Here is a 24,749-nt window from a genome sequence, read left to right as displayed (position 1 = left end):
TATGTTATGTCTACATGTGTCTAATTTCACTAAAATTCTGCCACATGTGTATTCCACCAACCCGCACTGGAGCAGCGTGGTGGAATAAGCTCCAAACCTTCTAAAAAAAAGAGAGGAGGCCTTTAGCCCTGCAATGGGACAATCACAGGCTGTTACGGCTACGGCCATTAAATTGAATAGGGTAGAAATAAAGAACTCGGATTACCTGCTTTATTTGCTAAAAAACTATAACATTACAAATATATTAAATTAATAAAACTGGTTTGCCTCTTAGATGACATAGTTTAAGTCGAGTAAAATTTTCGACATATCAATGTTAGACAATTATCTCAAAGTAATAGTTATTATAAATTTTGTATTAACATATAAACAAATTGAGGTTTTACTTAATTTTATGAAAGATATGATTAATTTTTTTTTTTTAATAAAGTGTATCAAATATATTTAATATCGATTTTTTTTTTATTTATTCCAAGACGGTTTCTCTGGTAATATTTATCTGTTTATTTTTTTGACAAATGTCAGTCCTGACAGATATCATTTGTCATAGACAAATTAAATTGTAACAAACCAAAAGTAACACAATCTAACATATCGAAAATGGCTGCAAGCCGTCGCAAACAAGATGACAAAAACTTAGAAATTTTACGTGAACTTATATCATTAAATGGCAATAAATATTGTCTAGACTGTAATCAAAGAGGGCCTACATATGTGAATACTACGATTGGTTCTTTTGTCTGTTCAAAATGTTCGGGAATGTTGTAAGTATTTTTTCTACGTTATTTGCTGTTTTATGATATCAACAAACAGACCCTGTATTTGTGGTGTTTCAGGCGTGGTCTTACTCCTCCTCATCGTGTGAAATCTATTTCCATGGCTACATTTACGCCAGAAGAAATAGAATTTATAAAAGTGAGAGGTAACGATTATTGCAGACGCGTGTGGTTAGGACTCTACGAGGGTGAAAGTGTAAACTTCACAGATGAACAAAGCGTCAAAGATTTTATGTCTGATAAGTATGAAAAAAAGCGATATTATTTAGAATCTTCACTGAATGCGACGGTCACAAATGGAGGTTCATCTATAAAAAATAAAATTAAGACTAAATCAACAAGTAGTAATATGATAGGAGTAGCCGCTCCTTTGATATCGATCTCACCTCAAGCAAAAACGTCCAACAACAATAATAATGTGGTTAATATTGCAAAAGTCGTAAGCAACATAACACCTGTGAATGAAACCAATCATAAATTGCCGAGGCCTGTGAATAATTTAGCACAACCTTCATTGACGAAAATAGCACATATTCCAGCCACCATTCAAAACCCAGTCCCTGTACCTGAGTAAGGATTTAATACTGTTAATTACAGATTGAATTATTAGTAAATTGGTTGCGTATTATTAAAACAAGCTTATTTACAGTTTTCCTGTAGATTTCTCCACTGCAAACATTTTTAACAGTGCCCAATATAACAGCAGTATGAACAATATGAATAACAACTTCATGGCTCAACCTGTATCTTCAAACACATCTTTCAATGCATTTGGCTCCTCACCCACTTCATCAAGTAAGTTATGTGAAATATTTTGGTTGTATTTATTTGTCTTAATTTATATAAAAAATTTACTTGAGATTTTTTTGTAGATGATCGTTATGCTGCGTTAGCTGATTTAGATTTAGCTTTAAGACAGCAAAATATGAAAAACATGGGTAAGTAAATATTTAGTTTATTACTCCTAAATAAAAAAATCAAGTCAAGGTGTTTATTTAATGTATATATTTTTATATATTGTTAAAATTAATTTCAACATTTTTGTTTTCAGAAGATACCAATAACATAAATAAGAATCCCTTTCAAAGCACAACTACCAATGATCTATTTGGAAATAAAAATCCATTTTTCAATGGAGGCTGGAGCACCACCACGGCCCCAATCCAAGTCAATCCATTCATGGTAAGACCTATAACAATATATAAGTAAAAATTTATCTTTTTTTTTTTGGAAATGTCAATATTTTAGTCATAAATAAAAAAAGTATTTTATTTAATCCTTAAATTACAAATAGTTCATTTAAATTGAGATATTGATTACAAAAACTATTATTATTTTGATAATTTAAATATCATTCATATAATGAATACATGAACAATGAAGTGCTATTTTGATAAACTACAGGAAACATTTCAATATATCTGTATGTGGTATTGCAATGTTTACTTCCTGATTACTAAAACTGTTTTATCTTTCATATAACAGTTCATAGAACTCTTTATTATTTTATTTTAAATACTACACATATTTTGGATTATCCAATGAGTCACTGATGAACATGATTTGTAAGTATGAACTATCTGTATTGAATGAAACTAATTATTTTCTAGCCGGCAAACAATGGGGCATTCGTCAATTCCAAGAATCCTTTCCTCTGATAACATCTACATTACCCGTTTGAGTGAGTCCAGAACAAAGAGAAAATTATTTAACAAAAAGCACAAACAAATCTACAAATATGATGTTGTTTATTTTTAAAATAACAGATTAATATTTAAATATTTACATTTTGACATAGTGTTAATGTGCTTGTATCATTTGTAAACTTAAGTGCCTCAATCTGCCTTAAAATTTGAAACTTAATCAATATATTCTTATATGCTCTTAATATAGAAATTGTGAAAGTATTTAAAACAATGAATGAAATTAAGCATAAAAATGTGTATGTATGGATACTTGTTGTTAAAGTTGCTGGTATGAGCTTTATTATATAAAAATATTATATAGTATTTAATGAATTTAAAGCCTTGGCCGAAATACCTAATTGTTACACATGACAATATGTAATTTTTCTTTTATATATTTGGCAAATAAATGTTATCAGTAGACATTATCAAGATTTCCAAATGTCTATATAGTTTAGGCGTGAATCGGTTTGTGAGTCACTAGAATAGCATACGACGCTACTATGATGTCATGACGTCGTTATAACTTCCTAATATGAATTGTAAGCATTTTCTAATCATGACATTAGTCGCAAATAGCACGATTGCAAATTATCATTGTAATTAATAAGAGGCTAGTATTAATATAACTTTAATTCTTATGTTCTTAAAGCTTTTAATTGCACTATCTATAATATAATTTTTTAATCTGGTAGGAAATTGAAAACGCTTCACATACAAAAGTTTTACTGTATTTGGATTAATTATAATGTCGGCGCAAGTTTAACTAATAGGACGGAAAGTCTGTTAAGATTAATATCTAGTGCATTTCCTGTGATATTTTACAATTTCTGTATTCTTTCGAAAAATAACAGATTTTTTATTATATGTATCAATTTCTTTTGATAGCTTATGATTAGATGTCAATGTGGTGTGTGGTGTGGCATTATAAAAGTTACTTATTTTCATGGAGACGTATTCGGTCATTTATGGAGATGCAGTAATCTATCTACATACAGCGCACAAATCAGTAATTCCGATAGATTAGTTAAAAACTTGCGTTTATTTTAATCTAAATCAAGCTCTCAAACTTCGTGCTTCATCTGTGATTTTATCATTAGTTTTATTTTTGCAAGTATACTAATTGAATAATTCTTTTCAATCAATGCACTTGACTATTTATTTAATGTAATTATTTTTACTTTTTGAGCACTGAGATCTGTTAATTTTTATAAAAGAAGAAAAAATTTAATCAGTATTTTTATTATTATATTCTATCAACCCTTAAATATATATTTTACCTTGAAGCTAAAATTATTTTTGTCAATGTACACTAACAAGAAACTGAGACAACTTGTTAAAAATTATCACAACGTCCTCACCATCGAAGCTTGAATATACTAGTTGTAAATATTGGCATAAGAATTACATACCTAATTTAAAATCTTTAGGACGATCCTACAGTAATTTGCAGTAATTATTGGCGTCAGTCAAATATAAGTTTCATTTGCTGTTAAGTTTGAATAAATAATAGTATACATTTATGTAAACAGTTTATTGTAGCTGAAATATCTGACTATTACATTTTGCATTTAAAGAAAATTATTTGTCACATTTTATATTTACTGTTTTTACGTGAAAACATGGGCGTTGAAAAGTTGTCTGGTGTAACATTGGGACTCGGGAATGGGGTTTTGGGAGTGTCTTGCATTATAGATGTGGAAGCATTCTTGATCGCTTCTGGTAAGTCTTCAGGTAAACTTGTAGTTTGTGAAGAGGTAGATGCAGCTAACCGTTTTTCTGATATTGTTTTTAGTATGTTTTTTCCAGCTTCTTTGGTCTGTAAAAAAATTGTAACATAGCACAGGTTATCCTAAAAAATATGTAATAATGATCCGCCTTAAACAAACAAAACAAACTTAACGCATAACCCGTGGCAATAAAGGAAAGAATTATGATTAATTATGAATTATGATTAATTATTCATAATAATGCTTGCAGTATAAGTACTGCAGTAGTAGTAAGTACTGTAGCTGACCGTGGCCATCTCACTTGTATAATAAAGGTCGCGAACAGATTAAACAGTATTAATCTGTTCGCGCACATAGTAAGGAATAAGTAAGGATAAGCAATAAGTAAGGGATTAATTACTTTAACGACGCCAAAAGAAGTCAATCTCATTACATAATTAATAAGTTGTATACTTTAGTTAGCTTAATAAGTAATAAACAAAAATGTACGTCCATAATAACTTAAGTAGTTTTCGCCGTTTGTAAATATATTTTTTATTGGCATGCGTTATATTTTATGCCATAATCCAATACATTAACGTCTTAATAAAGGACGATATAAAAAAGGACAATTATCTGTCAAATATAAGATGGTCAAATAACTGCCGACATCTAAGTTTCAGATCAATATATTCTCAATTGGGAATAATCAATTGTTTAGTTCTAATATAAGAATAATAAATAATACGAGAAGAACTAATGCACTCACGCATCTCCTTGTTTATAAAAATGTCCGGTCCTTTATCGCTTCGAAGGTTTCACTATAAATATATTTAATCCAGTTCGGATGAATCTAATACCTACTTATTAAAATCAATATTTACGCCCATCCGTAGAGCAAGAGCGAGGTTTCGCGGATCGTACGAGAAATTAGCGATTATTTATTCATACGGTTCACGTAAGTGCAGTATAAAAGGTTAATTGAAAACATACACTTTCATGCTCGAGGCATTTATAAGCATAATGAGAGGCGTGGTCAAGCAGCGAGAACCGAAGATAGTATTGCGCGAGGTAGCGCTGCGCCGCAGGTAACTCTTTGCTGCCGGCGTTGGCGGGCTCCTGACACGCCGCTGTGTACGCCGCCGCCGCACTGTTCGGCATGTTGGACTTCTCGTACAGCCTGAAATGATATGAATATTGTTTATTTAAAACAACAAAACTTAACATTATTTTGAATACCTCCTTTTATTTTTTATTCTGTGGTAAGATATTAAAGTAATCATTTGTTAATTTTTTCTTTTTTAGTTATTCCAGTAAACTAATAAATAAGATATAGCGTAAATTTTATAGTTTATCACAGGGTATAATTGATTTACTTACTTTGCCAATTTGAATAATGCCATGCCTTCAATATCTCCTGTACTGTGAGCTTTATAATAGCATTTAAGGGCATTAGGAATTTTATCCATTTTTTCATAAGCTTCTCCGAGAGACACTAACATTCTAGAATCATCTGGTTTTAGCTGGGCTGCTCTTGAATAGTAATATATACAATAACCGTTTAGACCTAATATTTCATAAGCCTGCCCAAGACCATTCCAAGCTCTATAATCATTTCTATTTACATCTGAAATTTTTTTTTAACAATTGTTGAGTAAAAGAATACAGGATAAATTGAAGTTATAAAATTCCTTATAATTTTAAACAAAGCTTTATTAGAAATTATCAACTGGATTAATCAATAAATTTTAAACTATTCTCACCTATAGCTTGTCTATAACATTGTATTGCTGCATTTGAGTTTTGCAACTCAATGAATTCATGGCCCATAAGAATCCAGGCTGATAAGTACTGGGGATCCAACGATAAGGCCCTTTGAAAATATAAAACTGCTTTTTGATGTTCACTCCTTAGGCTGTAATAATTACCTTAAAAGAGAAAAATACAAGAAAAATAACATATCTACTTACAATTTGAATGCTTAAAATAATATGATTTATAAGAGAATTAATTGAATCTTTGAGCTTACCTATAACACAACATGTCTCAACTCTGTACTTGTCAATAGAAACAGCTTTTTGTGCTAGATTTGCTAATTCCATTCTTTTTTCTTTGAGGTACAAGAGGTGAGAGTATACATCCCAATTATCTAAACGGTAAGGGTCATTTTGGTATAAATCTCTAAATAGTGCTAGTGATGAATCTACATCTGAAATAGAAACGGTAAAATAGGTTTTAATTAAATTCATTGTAGTTAAATTAATGAATTACTTAAGGCAAGGCATCAATACATTTTTTATTTGTTATAATTATTAAGATTAATATCAAATATATAAAAATTAACTTTTTGTTTGTTATAATTTATTGAAATAGTAAATACCTCTTCTATCATGATGTGCAATAGCCATCTGAGCAGTTATGTAAGTACTTTTTTCAAACCCTGCTGCAGCTAGAACCATGTATGCTTCCAGAGCTTGTTCTGATAATTTTAATTCTACAAAAGCATGTGCAGCAAAGAAGTACATCATCCAATGTTTCGGTAATTGTAAAGAATCTAAAGCCTCATATTCATTAGCCAGGCCTGCAAGTTCTACCCATGCTGCCCAAAGTGTTGGTGCAGCAGCTACAGCAGCCTGCAGTACTGTTACTGCTTGACTTCTTAAGTCTAATTTCTTTAAAACTACTCCTTCCAAGTATAATAGGTACCCATCAAGAGAATTACGATTAGCCTGAAAAATGTAAAAATTTTTGTTACAATATATATAGCATTTAATTAAATTTTGATTAACAACATGTATACGAATTTTACTGGCTAAAATATATATTTTAATTTTTATAATATGAATATATTTTCTTTACAATTCTTAACAAATAGAATGAAAGAAAAATATATTCATTTAATGATAAAAATTGATCTTTAAAAATAGTACATCTTTTTCTTCTGAGAGCAGTTAGGAAAAGTAAATAATTTACCTTAAAAAAAGATAACAGATCGAGTAATACTTGAGTTGACTCAGTATTCTCTGATCCTGTATCGGTTGCATTATCAGATCTCTTTTTTTCACTGGACATATATTGTGAATATCTATGCACAAACACACATTTGGGACTAGTGCAGTTTTCAATAAAATGCGCAGCCCTGTCGTATTCTTGGCAATCAAAATAACTTTTCGCTAAGGTATAAGCTTCTTTTTCTTCTGCTATAATTCCGTCGTCAGAAGAATTAGGAATCTCAATATTATGAGAAAGTTTATGATCTTTTAGTGCATAGTTTAATTCTGAGAGCCATTTCACTGTCTGTATTAAGCCACGATCGTTGCATTCCCGAATACCATGTAATATGTCAATCTTAACTTGATTTAAATCTATTTGAATATCACCTTTTGTATTAAGTAAAGGTTGCATGGTTTTTAGCTTTATAGTATATCATATAAACGTTTTTTGTATAAAATAAATTAATCTTATAATATCGAATTACGTGAGTATTATATTTATTATATGACAGTGTAAAAAACATACGCAATTAAATTATTAAGCTTTAAAAATAAGCACCTATCCTATCATCTAACATATATCATATTGACAAGTGACACTCAATTATTTCAATTATGACACAGATAATTAAAACTCGTAGTTAGAGAAACTAATAGATCCAATGAAGATTTCTTTTCACTTACACAAAAGATAACGAAAATAACGTTACAAATGTTTTAGATAGATACAATTATCAAATTTTTAGTCCCTTATTGCGCAACCAATTTTATCGAGGTCGGCTACTCAAGTAGCGAAACAAACTGTGACAGTGGGTTCATTGTGTTAATTGTTAAAATTTTGCTTATATTTGTTTTAGAAAACGATTCTAATCCAGTGAGTAGACAAATAAATTATCTTTATATCACATCGAAGATTATACGATAATGCGTTGTCATGTTATTTCATGTAAAAACGATAGTGAGAAAAAAAATTGGCACTCTGTCTTTTCACGCGCCAGTACGATGTTTTTTTCCTAAATATAGTTTCTCATTGATTGTTATTTATGTCATGGCATGACGAAAAGTTATGTTGCCTTAAAATCCTGAAGATAATAGGGATTTGTCTAATTTTTATCATTCATAACATATAATTATTTATCATGTAAATGATACCAGCGTCAGCTAAAAAATACCCCAATTTTTGATAAAAAAGTTGGCTCGACAATGTAAACAAATAAATACCGAAGCCAATAATAGCCTATAATGCTTCTTTATCTATTAATATAATATTTTCATTTATTCTTTCCCCTATTTGCTATTGAAGAATTATATAATAATATATTTGATTGATGTATGAAGTAATATATCTAGCTAGATCTTTATCTAATGTAATTCAAAAATGTCTTAAATAGTAATTCAGCATGGCAAAATATTTTCACATTTTCATATAATTTTTTTCATGATGATAAAACCATAGATTGGCCTTTATCGACCAAATTAAAATAAAATAGTTTGCTAGATACCAAAATTTTAATTCTCAAATACGTATCACGGCCTCCAAATTTTGATTTATAAAAAATGTTGAAATAAAAGCTAATGGATGAAAGTCTTAAGAACGTAGCTTGCATTCTTTTCTCTAGCGAAACCCTCGCACCATTTAATGATAAAAAGATAGAATCCTTACAGAAAAAGCATCTTTTATCCAGCATCTGTATTTCCAATTACATCTCACCAGACTCACCTCAGAATAGTTGTACAGATTAAAAGATGAAAACACCTATGCTTCCATTATTTCATTCTCAAGCGGTTCTGCTGGTGGCATTGACGGTATTACACCATAACATCTTAAATATCTTATGAGTGCCTCAGCCGGTGAAACATTAGCAAACAAATGTTATAAGTATTATATGTATATATGTTGTAGAAGCCGAGGTAGTTTGTGTAATTTGTTTGTCCGATATAGTCAGTGTGCACGTGCGGCACGGTCAAGTGTTCTCAATACCATTGTATTGTATTCGAAATTTCGAACTCCGCTCGACTGACTCACGATAAGGTATGTAACTGTCAAAGTGTCTTATGTCACTGTTAGTGTTGCCATTAGTCGTACACGAGTCAAAACGAATACTATATTAATTACTTTTATTTATTCTCTAACATATAGTTATGTAAGCACTTTTCTCATAATCATATAAAATATTTTATTAAGATAATCTCGTTTATTTGTTGTTTAGTTGTATTTGTTAAACGTCTGATTTAAAAGGAATATTTGTATTTAAAAGACGGTGTGCAAAATCAGTACTTTTTTAATTTTATCGACGTGGACGGTATTGGAAAATTTTTAGACTAACTTATTTTAGAGCCTGGCAACTCTGGAACAGTGAATTGACATGACAACACTGTTTCGACAATGTCATAATTTATTAAAGTAGTTACGATGGAACTTATTGACAGTTGAGTTTTTAAGTCTGGAGTTGGGTAGCTTGAATAGTCGGATCTACTACAGTATTCAACGTTCCCAACATTGATTCAAATAGGTATTCTTTTTAAATAATATATGTATCACAAGTAAGAGTTATAAAAATAATATACTATAAATGCATTGAATATTTTAAGATAGTGTAATTGATTTGAAACGATACACAGGACTTCTTAGAGTTCTGTTTATCTAGGTACTTTACTGTTTCAACCCGGAAATCATGTAAAACTGTTAGTAAGGAATTTATAAACATTGTAAAATTGTTACAGAGGATCAGTAACTTCCATAGTTTTTGTCAGTTTATCTAAGGATATAATATAAAATTAGGAGAAAATACTAAAAATGTCAGAACAAAATATTGAGCCCTCCAAAATTAATGAAGAGGAGAACAATTACTCTACACCAGCTAATGATCTTAAAAATATGCAAGAAGTAACACAATATGTGAGTATTTAATATTTGTACCAATATTTATTTTTCTTTAGATTCTTAACATCCTGATATATAATGTGCTATATCATTAATTCTAATAAAATCTATTCCCTTTTTTATCATAGGTTCAATCGCTATTGCAAAATATGCAAGACAAATTCCAAAGTATGTCAGATCAAATTATTAACAGAATAGATGAGATGGGATCAAGAGTAGATGAACTGGAGAAAAATGTCACAGATCTTATGACACAAGCTGGTGTAGAAAATGAAAAGTAGTGTTAAGCTTAAATGTAGCTGGACTATCACTATAGATTATAATCACCGATAAATAATTTTGTGCCGAATAATAAATATGAAAGCAATTTATTTATTACCAAGTCATTTTGTAATTAATAATTGGTAAATAAATTTAAACATTAGCATTTCATTTTCATATTGGTTTGTTTCATAAACATCCAGTTGTTTGTAATAAATTGAAACCAATAACAAGTGTAAAGATGAGAATATTAAGTAAGTTTTATAAGTATTTTATTAAATGTAAAGTTAAAATGGTGCAAAGAAATAGATTAATAATTATTAATTTTTATCATGATAGTTGAATAACACTGTATGCCTTAAATTGTAATCAAACCGAGGTTATCATAAATATTGTTTTGATCTAAATATTTTAACATTTTGTATAATATCTGTCTGTGGTTTAAATAGTAATATAATCAAACATTTATGTTTTTAACAATTTTAACACATTCTGGTATAGCAGAGATCTATAGATATAATGTAAAACTTAGCCATTGTATCTAGTGTGATGTCCTTGAAATTGTTAATAATGTTTTGAATATGTTTCAATAGGACGATAAATACCTTTAAAAGATTCCAAAAACAATAATTTTATAAGTAACATCAATGTTTGTTTTGAAGTATAACCAAAGTAAAACATAATTTCAGATCTTCATTAAGATTGAGCTTTAAAATTGATCGAAGCTTGTGTCATACACTGACTGGTACCAAAAGTTACTACAATTTAAAATCAATATGTCGTTCAAGCTTGTGACAGTCACTGTTATATTGATCTGAATGACTGACTGTATTAGCATGCTAAATTATTAGGAAATAGGAAGTACAAAAAGCAATCGATTTTTATATTGTCGTTGGTTACCAAAACTAATAATAATAATTTAAATAAATCACTTTTGCACTGTTGTGGTAATTGTTGAAATGTTTTAATTTTCTACCCCTCTTAGCTGTTATTTAGCACTATAATGACTGCATGATTTTTTTTATCAAAATACCTACCTGAAAAATTCCCAGTCCACATTCAAAATTTAATTTTAAATAAAAGCTGTTTGCAACACAGTAGCAAAATGAGTATTTATGTAACACACGACATGCCATAATATTCATTAAAGTACATAACATCTGGGTCCAGTTTATACACACACACACACGTTTAAATAAATACTAGAATGCCTTTGGTATTTATCATGTGTGGAACAAAGGAACAAGGAGCGTTTTTTTTATATTACGTAATTATCATTTTTATTGACTTGTAACAAATGCTTAAGTACTTTTTTGTGATTAAAATATTGAGACCTAATAAGAATTATTCCAAGGGAGTAAAATAAATATTTACAAAGGTATTTTTAAAGTCTATATTTAATCTTACAGTATTAAAAAAGTAATACCTACAATTTTATAATCTTCTTTATAATAAACAAACAAAAAATATGTAACCTAATTATGACAAGTAGGTATTAATATGAGACGAGCTTGCACAAAGCCCTACCACCAGTAAAATCAGTTTACGTCATTTACATAAAACTATATTACACAAATTATAAATATTAACGCGACTCCGTTTCTTCAGAAGTACTTTGATCTGCAGAGCCATCTGAATCCTGAGAAAGTGATAACATGCGATTACAAAAGTAGTTGATTCTTCATTGTCATGTTCTAATAGAAAAAAGAATACCGATGTTTCTTCTTCTTCTTTTGATGGAGAATGATTCATCAATGCCGCCAACGAGCTCGATCTCGTTCTATTCGATAAATTATTTTCTGGAGAACGCAACCTTCCCAAACGCTGTATAGTAAAATAAAGTAGCATTTATTTGGAAGTTACTTAAGTGCGTGTGCAACCGTATTCTTCAATTAGTGTTAATAGAACATGTAGAATTTATTGGGTGAAACTAAGATAAAACTAAAAAAATGTGTGGTTGTTCAAGTAATTATAATTTTTAGGTTTGCCATACGGCTGCAAGTACCCTTTTATTTAAACATAAAATAATATCAATCCGAAAACAAGTATGGTAGCTTTTTAATAGATATATTTGATAAGCCAGCCAGTTATGCTAAATAAAGAAAACGAAAACATAGCCATATATTTATTACTAGTTGATAGCTTTAACTAGAAATTTTATACTTCATTAAATTCCTCTCACCGTCGTTTCTTCATCCTTTAACGGTGACTGTTGATTCAAAAGAGATGCTAAAGACGATGATCTCACAGTCATACCTGTACTCACTTGCTTCTCCGGTGACCGTAATTTTCTTTTAAAATTCTAAACAAACAAAAGTGTAAATGTCATAAGCTTAACAAAATTACTTAAACTAATGAAAGTGATATTTACCGTTTGTTCCTCTTGATCAGAAAGACCTGTTACTAATAGCTTTGTAAAAAAAGTCAGTTTAATATTATGTATTATGTAAGTATATACAACATCTATGGGAATAATATTAAGAGGATTTAAGAGGTACATTTTATATGTAGAGGCATGGATCATACACCACTATTTTATACATATGATGATTGCATATTGTAATCGCAATCGTTAATCACATATTGATTGCATTTTGCGCAAGACTGCCTCCAACTATTCGTATTCAAGTCAAAGTTATCAAAAGTTCAGAACCATTTAGGCACATTCTAATAATTAATAAAGATTACGATATGTACCGCAACTGTACCGTTCTGTGAATAGAATTAGTTCCTAGTTAAATATTCTACGTGGACGATGGTTATCCAATATTCAATTGCTCTGACATTTTTTTGTTTGTTGTAAATGTATTTTTATATGTAGACGTATTTAGTAATGGCAGTAGACAATATTTTGTTCTTATCGTCATAAAATGGTGATGTATAAATGAGACAGTCTAAAACTAAATAGAATCTTACCTCCAAATCCGCTTTATCATTAATATCTGCTATCTGTTGGTAGGCGACACTGAGCAGTTCCACTGCCTTTGCGTGGAACGTCATCTCAATCATCACGAAATCTGAGAGTAATGTCTTCAGTTGTTGCAATTTACGTCTTTCGAAGAATTCTGTTTGCTCGCTTAAACCTTTCGCCGTTCGTGACATTTCCGCAGAAGCTTTTAGTAACTCTGATTCTGCGTAAGTCTATTTACAATAAAGCAATTAATAAAGCAACCGATAGTTAACATGTATTAGTATTTTCAACAATTTCGTAAATGTGTGTAATCGTCGCTTGCACTGTTTTAAACAACTGAAGTAGTATCATACGTTACTTCGACAAACATTACAGACATCACTTAAGCGTAGTGTTCTTTTAGTCACAAACCTAAGTTTAAAATTAAATATAATAACTAAACCAATCAACATACTACTTGCTGCCTATTAAATGGTTGTCTTTCTTTGGCTTTGTCCAGAACTTTTTTTCTGGACATTTCCTTTTCTCTCACGTTCATGGTATGCTTTAGTTCCTCCCTCGCATGCTTACAGATACTTTCATATTGACAAAGCTCCCCTATAACCTGCGGAAGCATTACTTTATCTTGATCGTACCAGTACTCATTGTAACAAAGCCACGTATAATACATTTTGTTTATGATTAAAATTGATCGCTTTGTATGTTAGTATTATTACTACAGTTTTAAAATTAACCAAAAGATCGCCTACTTATTGTAATATCGTATATACTTTTAGCATCAGTTTCGTTTTCGTGCAGTTTGGTCATGCGATAGCAATGTAAAATCAAATATTTACTTAGGTGTAGTTTTATTGGATGCACGAAATAGGAAGCCGGAAACGCATGTTTTGTGTGCACGGACAGTAGGCTTGTTACAAGAACATGGCACGAGCATGTCATAATCGCTTTATATGCGCATATTAAATATATTAAGTTACTGCTGGGCTAATATTAAGTAATTAATTAAATTTATTACAACTATCAAATGTCTGTTTTTTTTTTGTTTAGTTTATTAGGGATTGTGATCAATTTCAACTGGAGGCGGCCGATACATTTAATCACTTTTGGCACCCGACTAGTCTGTGCAGTGGACCGTCAGAGTCCTAAGATACCTGTTCATCTTCAATGCCTAGACAAAATTATATAGCGATTGTCGAGAACAAGCGCGAATCGCGGCTAAAGTTCTTGATCGAGATTCATGAGCGAGTTTAGTGTTGCAATGTTACAAACGAAGAAAAATAAATCAGTCAAAACTATCAAATTATAGTAACAGTAAGAGTCTGTGAATGTCCCACTGCTGGGTTCTTTCCCTTTTTGAAGAGAAGGTTTAGAGCTTATTCCACCACGCTGCTTCAATGCGGGTAATTGGAATATGGCTATAGAAGATCTTATGATTAATTTTAACGAGGAAGAAAAATGTCTTCATAATTATTAACACATGATGTTACTCTTTATAATGTTAATAACCTTAGCTTCCAGGCGCTGAACTTCACAGTTCCTGTACTCTTCTACTGCTGTGAGTGTTATGGATAAATTATCGAGACCAGCACTCAAAGACTTATTGACGATTTCATTGTTTGCATAATCTTTTATTATTTTAGACAATTCATCACCCATATCTCGTAACCTGTAAATGTGGTGATTTTATACTTTTGTAAATATATTTTACTATTTAATTTATGTTATATGTATGTATATTGTTTATTATAATGCAAACTTTGTTTCAAATTTTTAACAGGAAAGTAGTTATGCTTGGTTATTCACCGTAGTATAATAGCACTTACTATGTTAAAATATTTTGAATTAATTATCATGCATAACTTAACATCATGCAGTACAATAGTTATCTTTTTCTATTGATAGTAGTGCTTATCATGTTTTTTGTCGAGTAAAAGAAATAAGATGTTACCTAGCAGTTTTTCTCGTATAATCACCAAAACCAATACATAAGTCTCCGAAATTCTTTTCTACACTAGAAATGCGGTCTTGAATAAATTTTGCTTGTTGTTCATAACTTAAAGAATGTGAATTGTCTCCTCTAAACATTTTATTAAATTAATAATAAATTATTATATCACCCTTTTTAAATTAAGTTTTTGTCTACATTTTCTACATGCACGTTGTTACCATAGTAACGATTCGGTAGTGTCGCCAGATCTTAATTTTTTTCCCTTAAAAGTGACGTCAAAACATTGTCAAAAAACCCTAAAATCTCACTATCTGTTGACTTTCATTTTCGGCATCATTTTACTTCAATGGATAAAGTTTTTATTGTTGTACGATAATAAATTAATAATTAAATTTACCGGATAGTAAGCTATTAGTATTATCGATCAACTGCTTTGATACTTTGATGTTAAATCTATAGTCAAATGTCTTGATAGTCAATGCTTAAATTTTTTTTCTCAATAAACTCATAATATTTTTTTACATAATACGGGCTTATACAAGCTTTGATTGAAAAACAGATATTCTACTCTAATTTTTTGTGGTTTGACTGATAAATAATAGCTGTGATTCTTAACCAAAATCTTTTGTTGCCTGTATATGGTTAAAAATAAGATCAAACAAAGACAGCTCAGAAGAAGAAATCTGAAAATATATTTAAGGGTTTTAATCAATTTAGTAGACCAGTTTCAAATTGATCATAGTTATAATAATTAATGACTATAATGCTCATAAATGTTTAAATATTACTACTACCTCTACTAACTTTTTTAAAAACTAATAACTTATATTCTGCTATTTATCATAATTTTCGGAATCGAATGATGATTTTATTTTAAAGCTCCATTAAATTGAAAATACTCTTTTTTTAGTAAAAAATAAAGTGGAAATTTCTAGTCTTGACTTTCAAATTACATTTTCAATTTCATTATCAAGGTCTAACGTTTCAATATTTTAGTTGATATAAGTATGATTTGTTCATATATATATTATGTTTATTTTTTATTTTTGTGGTCTTCGAAGATTTCTAAAAATATTTTATCTGGCAATTCTTTCTTTATTACAATGAAAACATTTTAATGACATAATTGGGAATTTGTCACCGTCACTTCACAGCTGTATTCTGTTTATCCACAAATCACAATCCTATTCAGAGCTTGTCAATAGTATAAAGAGAAAAAATCAAATAAAATGAATGAAGAAATAGATGAATATGATATTTATCACCAAGATTTTACAACTGCTTCGGAATGGGAAGTACTTATTGCTCGTATAGAAGAGATAGTTTCGGAATGGCATTTGACTAAATCTAAAATCCCTAAAAGTTGTTCAGAATTTACGAAAAGATGGATAACAAAATCAGAAGAATTAAAATTTCGAGGACTGTACTTTACGCTGTCATATCATGCACTCGAATTTAGTAAAAGTAAAGATGTAGAAAACGACGAAAAGTCTTTGCTATCAGAACTACAGGAAGGACTTTGGAGTGCGACCACAAATTTTATGGATGATTTAGACGGTAGCCCTTACCCAGTATCTCATTGGTTCGGATTAAAAAGATACTTAATGTTGTGTCCTAAATCTTCACTTCTTGATGGTAGTGTTATCAAGCTCATTATGAGCTCAGTTAATATTGCATTTGCAAACGTAGACTGTGCTGTTGCATTATTTGTGAAAATAAGAGAGCATTGGCAGCATGTTTACTTAGGTATATATGAAGATAATGAGTATAAAATGAGTTACGATATTATTAATTTAAAGCGGATATCAAATCAGTGTTCTCATCTTAGCGGCCTTGTAAGTTTATTTAAGTCTAAAATATCTTCACCTGTACCTCTCGATGCGGTTGTAATATCTACAAAATTTTCTTATGAGCTAAAAGATTCTGATTCTTTTGCCTGGAGAAAAAGAAGTAATTCCAATGAGTTTTTGTCAATTGATGGTTTTGATGTTAAAAAGTTAATAGAGCTCCCCTTTGGGTCTGAGAGCAATCCATTGCACAGTGCACTTCTTAATGCAATATGGCCTCACTTCCGGGAAAGTGCTATAGTTGATTCTTCCACATTTTCTGACATAGATCCTATTATGGCACCCATGTGGACAATTACTTTAACATTAAAAAGTAATTTAAATTGCCAGCTGTCAGAAATAATTGGTAAAGTAATGAATTTATTAGATAATAGTAATCTGCTAATGGACATATTAGGCTTGAGTAGGAGTTTGGGCTTAGTTAATCCATTAAATAAGATTACGGAAGCACCCATCACAATATCCAAGCTTGTTAAAGCTGCAGTAGGAAGAAATACTCAAATATCTGAGTTTAAGGGGCCAATAACTGATGATTTGTTAATGCCTTTATTGTATTATGTATTTCCTGATGCTGTTGAAGATAATACTTTTCCCTATTCTGAAAGATTAGACATAGAAAGTAAGAAGGTTAGTATTATTGCATTTATTTAGATACAAGCTATAAAAATATTTGGTATCAATTGCCATTATAATTATTACAATAATACAAATGTATTAAATATTATTTTCAGGATACCAATGAGTCAAAATTGTGCAGTTATGTAAAAACGAGTCCTGAGGCTGGTCTTGTTTGGAGGTTATCTGTTACTTCTGCTCGTTTGATGGATGCTGGAGGATTGCCATATCTGGCTCATTTTTGGTATGAATTTACACAAGAGCTTCAATATAGATGGGAGCACAGAATACTTGTCCCTGGGTAAGTTTAACCAAGACAGTAATACTTAATACATACACAAAACATAACAATACTTGATTCATTTATATTTATTTTTAATTAGATTTAAGATTTTAGTTACAGGTAAAACTTCTGTTTTACTGTATTATGTTTATGTTATAAAGTTAAAGTATTTTTTACTAGAAAACAAATAAACAAAACTTATTTGGGTAGTATAAATTTTATAAATTAATTTATTTACAATAATACATTAAACATTTGCTTAATATTCGATAGCACCATTTGGATTGAGCTTCAATTAGCTATATTTAATTACATCATAATATTTAACGGTCTAAATAATTTAACTATATACAACAAATTAAATAAAAATTAAAATCTAAAACTTTCTCTTTTTAAACACAGTTTAAGCTTGCAACAAAAATTCAGCAGTTTTAGTTTTTTAAACTCAAATTTCAAATGAGTTCAAAATTTTAGAGTAATTGAATGCATAATAAAACGCATGCATATACTATGTATTCAACTAATCATGCTTAATTAATTGTAAATTTGAAAAGCTTTGTTATATTTTAGCACAAAGTATACACTTTACAAAATTATTGGGCATTCAAAATTTAGATGTGTTAGTAATTTTGATAATAAAGTCTTTTGTAAAGTAGCGGAAATTAAAATATAGATTGATCAATTGCTAATTTTTAACAATGCGAAAGTACTAATATATTATGGTAAGGTTATCTTCATATTCATATTTTTTATGCGGCGATAATAATAATCTGATTTGTTAAGCGAAATTTTTCGAAAATTCGATGGGTATTCGATGTTATATTTGCTAGAAGCCTAATTTAGGTATGTTTTTTTTTTGAATCACAAGTATTGTTGTATAAGTAGAAAATTTAAAACTATATATAACTATAACAATTGGGTATGTAATAATTGAAGAATAAGTCATCAAATTATAAATAATTTTGACTTCAAATTTGTTTAATCTTCTAAGTTTGAAAACACTAATGTATCCTTCGAAACTATAGGTAGGTCTGTTTTAATTGTAGCAGTCTTAGTTCAGTTTAAGAAATGACTCTGCTTTTTCGTCTATGTCTGTGGCCGTGATGATGAATGTGCCGGTGGGGGCAAGTGTGTGTCACATGAGTGCAGTTCGAGACTTGAGTAGTTTTTTTTAATTGCATTTGATTTTGCCACCCTACGTCACCCCACACCGTATTTCTTGCACGCTATAATGGTACCAAACCACCCCTTGTTGGGTTTCGTGCCATATAAATATCCATATCGTGGTCAGTCCAATTATCAGAAGTATCGCAGTAGCCTAATCCAAGTGAACCTACACTATATCGGCTGGCAGGACGAGATCTTGATCTTGGTCGTCTTCTAGAACCAGCATTGCCACTAGTAGCACCGCCTGCTGCGCCGCTCAACGATAAACGTGATGCTCGCTCTGATGCTGCGCCTAATGATTGTCGAGATTGTCGTAGATCTAAAATGAACAATATTATTGAGTATGTTTGTAAGTTTATATACCAGTAATAAAAGTAATAAAATGTTTATATACCAGTTCTTGATCCTAATAAGCTTCCTGGATATGCAGGAGCTCCGTATCGGCCGGAATGTGAATAACTGTGTTGTGACTGCCCGTCGGCTAAAGAACGTGCCCTTCCTGGACGACCAGGCAAAGGCTCAGGGGCAGCGGGTTCCGTATAAGAACGTGCTCTGGGTATTGAACGTGCACTATAAGCTGACACTTGGTCCCACTCACGTTGCTTTCCAAATGCGCCTAGCGTGGCTAGTGACGACAATGGTCCACTGGGACTTGGTGTCCCGGTAAATCCCCCGCAGCATGGATTTGGAATTTTCTCTGGTAACTGAGTGTGTAACCGATGCACGGTTCGAGACCGGCGCCGTGATGCGGCGGCAAACACAAGAACGGCTACTACAATTGTTCCACATATTGCTGCGCTGGCTGCTATAGTGATTTTATCCATATTGGTTGCAGCAGCGGACACAGTGCGTACTTCACGGCATTGCGAGTACGGCACCGTTTCAGGGGTAACGTGGACTTCTTCCAATGAAATTACGCATACGACGATACATTCCTGTAAATAACATACGCATGTATTTAATTGTATAATTAATTACATAATTTAATATTCTGAAAGGGTGATTGAGCCTGTATTACTAAAAGCACAATGGACATAATATCTTAATTTCCAAGGTTGGTGGTGCGTTGGCGATGTAAGTTATGCTAAATATCTCTTACGGCAACCAATTATATTAAAAAAATTATGTAATATAAAGAAACAATGTATTACTATACCTGAGATGGAACGTTTTTAATTTTGAATTCTCTTTCACTTGCTTCAAGAGGTGGTCCTTGCTTAAAACTTTTGTCGCCAAATAATCGATATACTACGCGAAAGCCTAGTATATTAGCAACATTTGAATCCCATTGTATGATTACTGAATTATCTTGTCTATAAGCATTCTTTACTATAACTTCATTTGAATCGTCAATGATAGGTTTTTGTTGGGGAAAGTTCATTACCAATGGTGGTCTCTGATTTGGAGCATGACGCCATGTAGGTGCAGCTGGGCGCAAAGCTGGAGTTTTGCTTGTTTTATTAGCTAAAGTCGTCGTTGTCGTAATTGTGGTTCTAGAAGTTGTACTTTCACTAATGTTGCGAATTATGGGACTGAATGTTGTCGTAGAAGAATAATTTGATTGTAAATGAGCTGACGTAGAAGAGGGCATCGAAGTTGTAGTAGTTGTTTGACTTACATTCAGCTCGTTCAAAACCGTTGTTTCTAGATTTACAGTTAGATTCGAATCATGTTCGCATATAAGTTCGTTGGGCTCAAAACTATAAAATCCACGTTCACGGAATTGAGGCGGACTTCCACAAAATTGGGGGTTTCTTTCGCGCGATGTAACTTGTAGCTCACCGTTACGAATCCATTCAATTATCCATCGTAATCGACAATCACAACTTAAAAAGCGTCCACCGAGGCTTAAACCTCTAAGGCTATGACTTAGATGCGCTAATGCTTTTTCTTCAACAGTTCGCAATGGATTTCCGTCCAATGCCAATAAAGTTATTGAAGGGTTTTTTAAAAAAGCCTCGGAAGGTAACTTATTTAGTAAATTAAACCCTATATCCAAAACTCTTAAATCCGATAACGTAGCTATAGCTTCAGTAGGAAATTCAGGTAACAGATTGTTTAATAGACTTAATGAACTTAATGTACTTTTTATTCCATAAAACGCATCTTTTTCTAAAGTAACTAATAAATTTCTCTCTAAATTGAGAGCAGTTAATGAGTCCAATCCTTCAAAAGTATTTTCACCGTCAGTTCCAGGTAGTTCTCTAATGCTGTTTTGCGACAGGTCGAGAAAGGCAAGACTTCGTAGTCCTCTTATACATTCTGGTACGGCTTTTTGCTTTGTTCCTTTGAGATTTAGGTTTTTGAGCGAACTTTCTAAACCAGCAAATGCTTGTGGTGCCAAAGTTACATTATTATCAGATATTTTGAGTGTCGTCAGTTCTTGAAGAGTTGAAAAAGAGTAGTTTTCGATATATGTTATTTTATTTTTGGAAATATCTAACAAAGATAAATTTGTCAAAACTCTTAAAGCCTTTACAGGCACCTCTGTCAGTTCGTTATCCTGCAGATTTAAATTTTTTAAATATAGCCCTTGACCCTTAAAGGCATTATTTTCTATTTTTTTTACTTTGCACCCCGATATCTGTAAGTTATGTATCGCTAAATTTATGAACATTTCATCGGTTATTGAATTAATTGTAGAATTATTAATATACAGAAGATCTATAGAAAATTTTCTTGCACTTGAATTCAGCGTCGATAATAAAATTGAAAATTCGACCTGTAAAAATAATTCACATTATTAAGATCATAAATAGAATATATATTAGTTACAAATTATATTATGTATTTGCGTAGATTATACCTGATCACATTGTATAGACATTTGCCTTGCTAGATTAAAAGCACAAACGCATGTTGCTTGTAATTGGGGCATGTCGGTCCAAGGGCACTGTGAGTGTGTGCAATGAAAAATAGCCATTAGCAGTGGCAACAGCAACCGAAAACGGGGATGTGTGTTTTTTTCCTGCAAACAAAAGTATTTCCTATTAAAAACAATTTTTTTTTTAAATTGGGTAAATATTGGGAATTTTTCTGTAATAAATAATCTATAACAGTATGCATATAGTTTCGTTGTTCTATATCATGCACCATAAATATAGTAAATGATGCTTAATACTGCTGCTTATTCAAGCAAATTTTGATAATTATCTAATATGACGCTGGTATGTCGACGGTCCGATAAAGTGGCAACTGTTAAAGTGATAAACCGCAATCAAGCGGTGCACGGACCGTTGAAGAGAGAAGTGCATTGCAGTCGCCTCGAGCTACTAGCCCGGAAAACTGGCTTTCCCTGCACAAGTAATGTTTAATACGTGACTATTGTGTAGCAGACCATGCGCGTACTATTGTTTTCATCGTAGATTGACAACTGCCGTAAACGCTTAATTGTCTTATTTATCGATTTCTTTTAAATGTAAGACTTTCATGTAAAATTTGATCTGTGTGCGACTAATATGCTAAAGGTAGCAACTCTCCATTTACCGCAATTCATCCAATCCGATTCAGTAATAAAAATAACTATTATAACGCGTCGGGAACAGTTGGTTTCAAGTCAATATAATAATTTAATATAAGAATATAAAAAATTGTAAATAATTAAAGCGATGCCTTATTACATTTTATGTATTAGTTAAAATCAGAAGTCTAAAGTTGATAATTGATATGTATCCTTAATTCATATTTAAAATATATAAATACAGTACGTAATGTCCCACTGCACCGGAACGGATTCCTCCAAGCGATTATACTGCGGATTGTTAAGTGGTATGATATTTTTGACAGAATTTGGCATGTTTTCTTACAATGTTATTCATTATTACCAAGTAAAAGATTAATTTAAAGCACTTTAGCATACGTCAATAGCAAGTTAGTAAGTTAGCCTAGATGTAAACCAGCCATCTTAGATTAAGATCTACGTATTCTGTCCACTCGGCCATTTCCGTAAATAGATCAGACAAGTAGGTAAAAATAATCGATTATTGCTGCTAATATTATATGTAATATCTAATAATTCAACAATAGGTAAATATGGACTTTGGTATATTTATTAAAAAGTAAAAGTATTTTTCATTTGTGGCATTTAATTAACTGGGCTTGCACCGCGTTAGCGACTCTGAGAAATTAACTTTCAAATTATTCATGTAAAATTAACGTTAACGGGTACGACTGGACGGGGCCGTAGAGCTTGTACTACTAGCCCATTTAACCGAGTCAACAGTCAACCGTCATCCGATTTCGCCGATAACGGTACTCGGCTCAGTTTAGACGAAGATGTGAGAGTGTTGATAGTTCACTTTCGTGTATATTTGTGTAATATTTTCGATAATTAAACAGAAATTACTTTTACTTCCAATGTAATAAGGTTTATACTTAATTATTACCATTATACAAACAAATTATTCAGAATTTACTTTAGTAGCCACTGATAATACCTGTTAGACAGCTTACAGGGTTTATCCAATATAAAAGCTATTATCAATTATCATGTACATTAAAATATAGCAATTACTTTGCACTGCATATGTTCACTAATAGATAAATATTTAAATGTTTTTTTCGCATATATATATTTTTTATCATTATAGAATAGGAAAATATCATGATTAAACGAAATTTTCTTAAGGTTCAGGCTGCTTAAAAATTACCCAAACTCTAAATATACGTATTTATTTGTAATCGAAAATATATATTAAAAACATTGACATTGGTAAACTGTTCTTATACAATTATATAGAAAATTAACTACTTCAGATGATATGAACATCTCATTGTCCGAGAATCGGTGGCTACTGAGACATATACTAAGTTTGTTTGTTTTATATATAAAACATAATTACATACATCGGTTAATATTATTTTAAAACATTTCTCTTTACGTTATCTCATTTGATTTATTATAAAGATCATTGGATTCTCAAGCGCCATTTTATGAAAAAGAATATTATGATAAATTTAATTTCATTTTCATTGACTTTATATAATATTATTATGTTCATTATATAAGTTACACAATCAAAATTAATTAACAAATTGGTTTGCCGAAGAAACTGTATAAATATGTATTGTAGTTCCAATACAGGATAACTTTCTTATTTTTGTTATTAAATTAATTTTACGTATTTGTTGTTAATAAATAAAATAGCGATAAAAAATGTATTAATTATATATTACACATTCACAAGCAGTAGGTAAAATAAAGCAGAATTTAAAACCTACTATTAAAAAGTCGGCTAAAATAGTAATCCCTATCAATACTAAGATAACCTCTTCATATGAAGTAGTTCGTGTATATCATAATAGATGGCGTTGTATGTATTTTACATCGCGCTATCGTTTGGTTCATCCGCTGACTATGAGTAACATTGACAGTATTAACAATTTGATCTTTCTAAAGGTTACATTGGGGGATGATGATCGGGTTTACACGCGTCTGCGTGATGTCCGCCACCGATTGTTACGCATTAAGGCGGGCCAAAATCCTTCTGACCCCTAACCTTTTCACTATAGAACTCCTGTAGTGAATTAGAAAGATCCACTTTAAATAACATATAAAAATATACATTAATCAGTATTCATGACTGCTGAAAATACTGTGACTAAAACAAAAAAAGGTCTATTTGTAAAATTAAAAATAATAATATCTTTGGTATAGTAGTATAAAGACTA

At 30.9% G+C, this 24,749-nt stretch overlaps 6 protein-coding genes across 7 annotated transcripts in view; 3 read left to right on the top strand and 3 right to left on the bottom strand.

Moving 5' to 3' along the window:
• Positions 1-555: 555 nt before the first annotated feature.
• LOC126781097 (arf-GAP domain and FG repeat-containing protein 1) lies at positions 556-22,998 on the top strand. 2 transcript variants are annotated; one of them, XR_007670610.1, is made up of 7 exons: positions 587-764; positions 837-1,346; positions 1,426-1,571; positions 1,649-1,714; positions 1,828-1,958; positions 2,387-3,246; positions 22,979-22,998. XR_007670610.1 is itself a non-coding variant. In XM_050505919.1 (6 exons), the coding sequence occupies exons 1-6, from the start codon at positions 601-603 to the stop codon at positions 2,432-2,434; spliced, it is 1,065 nt and encodes a 354-aa protein (XP_050361876.1). In that variant the 5' UTR covers positions 556-600; the 3' UTR covers positions 2,435-3,692. The 2 variants fall into 2 exon arrangements, 1 of the variants encoding a protein (XP_050361876.1); XM_050505919.1 differs by lacking the exon at positions 22,979-22,998 and having other exon boundaries at positions 556-764; positions 2,387-3,692.
• On the bottom strand, positions 3,977-7,723 carry LOC126781096 (cell division cycle protein 23 homolog). Its single transcript, XM_050505918.1, has 7 exons — positions 7,144-7,723; positions 6,551-6,899; positions 6,200-6,379; positions 5,934-6,098; positions 5,551-5,797; positions 5,164-5,350; positions 3,977-4,280 (listed from the first exon to the last, which is right to left on the bottom strand). Exons 1-7 carry the CDS (start codon positions 7,573-7,575, stop codon positions 4,050-4,052), a joined length of 1,791 nt encoding a protein of 596 aa, XP_050361875.1. The 5' UTR covers positions 7,576-7,723; the 3' UTR covers positions 3,977-4,049.
• Positions 9,581-11,259, top strand: LOC126781100 (heat shock factor-binding protein 1). The gene is made up of 3 exons (XM_050505921.1): positions 9,581-9,676; positions 9,888-10,062; positions 10,176-11,259. Exons 2-3 carry the CDS (start codon positions 9,961-9,963, stop codon positions 10,326-10,328), a joined length of 255 nt encoding a protein of 84 aa, XP_050361878.1. The 5' UTR covers positions 9,581-9,676; positions 9,888-9,960; the 3' UTR covers positions 10,329-11,259.
• On the bottom strand, positions 11,688-15,304 carry LOC126781098 (CBY1-interacting BAR domain-containing protein 1). Its single transcript, XM_050505920.1, has 8 exons — positions 15,168-15,304; positions 14,726-14,885; positions 13,674-13,823; positions 13,225-13,449; positions 12,680-12,718; positions 12,491-12,610; positions 12,022-12,132; positions 11,688-11,947 (listed from the first exon to the last, which is right to left on the bottom strand). Exons 1-8 carry the CDS (start codon positions 15,302-15,304, stop codon positions 11,894-11,896), a joined length of 996 nt encoding a protein of 331 aa, XP_050361877.1. The 3' UTR covers positions 11,688-11,893.
• LOC126781095 (rab3 GTPase-activating protein catalytic subunit) overlaps positions 16,315-24,749 on the top strand; it is a 21,914-nt gene continuing 13,479 nt past the window's right edge. The window contains exons 1-2 of the mRNA XM_050505917.1: positions 16,315-17,641; positions 17,746-17,930. Coding sequence (XP_050361874.1) covers positions 16,397-17,641; positions 17,746-17,930 — 1,430 coding nt within the window. The 5' untranslated portion in view covers positions 16,315-16,396. The remainder of the gene's footprint in view (positions 17,642-17,745; positions 17,931-24,749) is intronic.
• Positions 18,854-24,749, bottom strand: part of LOC126781094 (leucine-rich repeat and immunoglobulin-like domain-containing nogo receptor-interacting protein 1) — a 16,853-nt gene continuing 10,957 nt past the window's right edge. Inside the window, exons 2-5 of the mRNA XM_050505916.1 lie at positions 21,886-22,047; positions 20,236-21,801; positions 19,474-20,014; positions 18,854-19,398 (exon numbers count right to left, since the gene is read on the bottom strand). Of these exons, the coding sequence (XP_050361873.1) occupies positions 19,139-19,398; positions 19,474-20,014; positions 20,236-21,801; positions 21,886-22,047 (2,529 nt within the window). The 3' untranslated portion in view covers positions 18,854-19,138. The remainder of the gene's footprint in view (positions 19,399-19,473; positions 20,015-20,235; positions 21,802-21,885; positions 22,048-24,749) is intronic.

The sequence above is a fragment of the Nymphalis io genome, chromosome 3 (assembly GCF_905147045.1).
Source record: "Nymphalis io chromosome 3, ilAglIoxx1.1, whole genome shotgun sequence".
Lineage (NCBI taxonomy): Eukaryota > Metazoa > Arthropoda > Insecta > Lepidoptera > Nymphalidae > Nymphalis > Nymphalis io.
Note: the sequence above shows the minus strand (reverse complement) of the source record. Positions and strands in the feature narration are given on the sequence as shown.